Below are 2,864 nucleotides of genomic sequence, written 5' to 3'. Positions count from 1 at the left end.
GTGTAAGTCAATTTCCTCCTCTTCTATTTTCCTCTCAAGAAATGGCTACCCAAGTTCATGAAGGATTGGAGGCCGAAATGAATGGAAATGAACCAAACGGTGTGCTTGAAAATGTTAAGAGCAACTGGAAGAGACGCATGCTTGATTTGTCTGAGAAATTGAAAAGACTTGCAGGTTGTTTATGGCGAACCCTTTGGAAGGCTGGTCGAGAAGACCCTAGAAGGATGATTCATGCTTTCAAAGTTGGTCTATCTTTGACACTAGTCTCCTTGTTGTACTTGATTGAGCCATTGTTCAAAGATTTCGGAACAAGTGCCATTTGGGCTGTCATGACAGTAGCTGTTGTTCTTGAATTCACTGCAGGTAGTGTGTTTTCTTGTTGGAATTCACCCTACTTATTGTATTTGTTACGTACCATGGATTAGCTTTCTTGAGAATCAAGGCAGTATTCGATGTTGATTTCTGTTTTAACAGGAGCAACATTATGCAAAGGACTCAATAGAGGGTCAGGAACAGTCTTAGCAGGATCATTGGCATTCCTCATTAACTATATTGCAATTAAATCCGGAGACTTCGTTCGAGCTGTTTTCATTGGAGCGGCTGTGTTTCTGATCGGTAAGTCTCTTTCTTGTGAGTCAAGGCAGTATTCATTTTCTCTCAACTTAGGCCTCTTCTTTATATCTTATTCAACAGGAACCGCAGCTACATACATGAGGTTCTTTCCCTATATAAAGAAAAACTATGACTATGGTGTTGTGATATTCCTCTTGACCTTCAATTTGATCACAGTGTCAAGCTACCGAGTTGAGAATGTATTAAAGATAGCACATGATCGATTCTACGCCATATCCATCGGTTGTGCCATTTGTCTTTTCATGAGTCTTGTAGTATTTCCAATTTGGTCAGGTGAAGACCTCCATAACTCCAACGTAGGCAAGCTTGAAGGGCTAGCCAAATCTATAGAAGGTACATAAATTTGGGAACTGTAATCAAATTTAATTATTTTCCAATGCTTTTTTGTGTTACTAAATTTGGGAACTACAAAATGATGCAGCTTGTGTTAATGAATACTTTAATGATTCTGAGATAAAAGAAAACGAAGACAAATCAGAAGAAGATCCTATCTACAACGGTTATAGAGCAGTTCTTGATTCCAAATCTATCGACGAAACTCTGGTTAGTTCTTTACATGTTCCTTCATGCGCTATCTAAATTATCCCCTCAATATTGTTTATGGCTGAGATAAAGAAATATTATGTTTTGTGCAGGCGTTATATGCAAGTTGGGAACCAAGGCATTCAAGGCACTGCTACAGATTTCCATGGCAGAAATATGTGAAACTGGGAGCCGTTCTTCGCCAATTCGGATACACAGTTGTAGCTCTGCATGGATGCTTGCAAACTGAAATTCAGGTAGTCTTCAAACATAGCCATTATGAATTAAGATTTGGTCATTCAATAATCTGTAATATGGTAGTAAACCACAGAAAAAGTCTTATATAGTTCGTTTTCATTGTATTTTCTAGACCCCACGATCGGTTCGTGCACGCTTCAAAGACCCCTGCATTCGACTTGCCGGAGAAGTAACCAAAGCACTAATGGAACTTGAAAACAGCATGAGAAGACGTCGTCATTGCTCCCCTGAGATACTCTCCGACCATCTTCATGAAGCCTTGCAAGACCTCAACACTGCCATAAAATCCCAACCAAGGCTCTTCCTAGGTTCCAAAAAGAACCAGGCGGCCACCAGCATGCTAGCACTAGCGGCTGCACATGCCGTTCGCTGTAAGCAAGAAAAAGACCATGGCGTTTCATTAGAAAGTGTGAAAACAGACTCGTCTGCATTTGTGGAATGGAAAAGAAAGAGGATGGTGAGTGAACAAGCTAGAGAGAACGAAAGGAAGGCTTTGAGGCCACAGTTGAGCAAAATTGCAATAACAAGCTTAGAGTTCTCGGAAGCACTTCCATTTGCCGCTTTCGCGTCTTTGCTAGTGGAGATTGTCGCAAGGCTTGATAATGTGATTGAAGAAGTTGAAGAGTTGGGGAGGATAGCTTGCTACAAGGAGTTCGATCCAGATGATAATGATGAAATTATTGTGACATGTAATAAACCACCACTGGATGTTACTAAGAATCAGCTGCCATCCCATGCAGCTTAAAAGGCAGAAGAAACAAACGTTTTTTAGATATCATGTTTCTTGATAAATAAATATCTGCTTTATTATGATGTGAAAATGTTGGAATAGTTTATTCTCTGTTCCATTTACGATTTTAGATGAAGTGATCCAAGGTGTAGGTATTGTTTTTTCAGAAAATATATAAAAAAAATATTATTTATAGGGCCCAACCGGGTTCGAACCGGTGACCTCTTGATCTGCAGTCAAATGCTCTACCACTGAGCTATGGACCCTGATACTTACATGTTTCATATTTTATGATTATAATATATATATAGGAGAAAATGGAAAATTAACTTTCAATTTTGTGGCACTTCCCAGTAAAGAAATAGGGGAAAGAGACAAATACCGATTAAAGGACAGGCCATTTAAGATAAGGTGCTTATGGACACTGATCTTCCTTTATTTCTTTTGATTGACAAGACATTCTTAGAAGATAATCTCTCATTCACATGCATCGTTATCTAGATTCAAAACAATGCTTTTAAGATATTTCATGTGATTTAGACTCTGAATTTGTAAAATACTAACATGCAATTTATACATAGTTATGAACTTGGTCATGTGTTAATTATGAGCGGGTAGGTAATTAAAATGCTGCTATAAGGCTTCTGTTGATGAATTTAGAGCCTTTAATTTCCATGACTGCTTCGATTTCAAGGGACCATGGGTGATAATTGGATACGCA

The 2,864-nt window shown here is 38.7% G+C and overlaps 1 protein-coding gene and 1 non-coding gene across 2 annotated transcripts; one reads left to right on the top strand and one right to left on the bottom strand.

Annotated features, from left to right (window-relative positions):
* Positions 1 to 2,253, top strand: LOC120162743 (aluminum-activated malate transporter 12-like). Its single transcript, XM_039172825.1, has 6 exons — positions 1 to 363; positions 475 to 615; positions 694 to 966; positions 1,055 to 1,176; positions 1,269 to 1,412; positions 1,526 to 2,253. Exons 1-6 carry the CDS (start codon positions 42 to 44, stop codon positions 2,156 to 2,158), a joined length of 1,635 nt encoding a protein of 544 aa, XP_039028756.1. The 5' UTR covers positions 1 to 41; the 3' UTR covers positions 2,159 to 2,253.
* An 84-nt stretch (positions 2,254 to 2,337) lies between these two features.
* Positions 2,338 to 2,409, bottom strand: TRNAC-GCA. The gene has a single exon. It is a non-coding gene; the product is annotated as a tRNA-Cys (tRNA).
* Positions 2,410 to 2,864: the final 455 nt, after the last annotated feature.

The sequence above is a fragment of the Hibiscus syriacus genome, unplaced genomic scaffold (genome assembly GCF_006381635.1).
Source record: "Hibiscus syriacus cultivar Baekdansim isolate YM2019G1 unplaced genomic scaffold, ASM638163v2 tig00111408_pilon, whole genome shotgun sequence".
NCBI classification, from domain to species: domain Eukaryota; kingdom Viridiplantae; phylum Streptophyta; class Magnoliopsida; order Malvales; family Malvaceae; genus Hibiscus; species Hibiscus syriacus.
Note: the sequence above shows the minus strand (reverse complement) of the source record. Positions and strands in the feature narration are given on the sequence as shown.

Excerpts from the sequence above, each read along its gene's own strand:
- LOC120162743 (XM_039172825.1), top strand. The coding sequence starts at position 42 with ATGGCTACCCAAGTTCATGAAGGATTGGAGGCCGAAATGAATGGAAAT. Across the intron at positions 967-1,054 it reads GCTAGCCAAATCTATAGAAG|CTTGTGTTAATGAATACTTT; the intron begins GTACATAAATTT and ends AAAATGATGCAG. Across the intron at positions 1,177-1,268 it reads AATCTATCGACGAAACTCTG|GCGTTATATGCAAGTTGGGA; the intron begins GTTAGTTCTTTA and ends TGTTTTGTGCAG.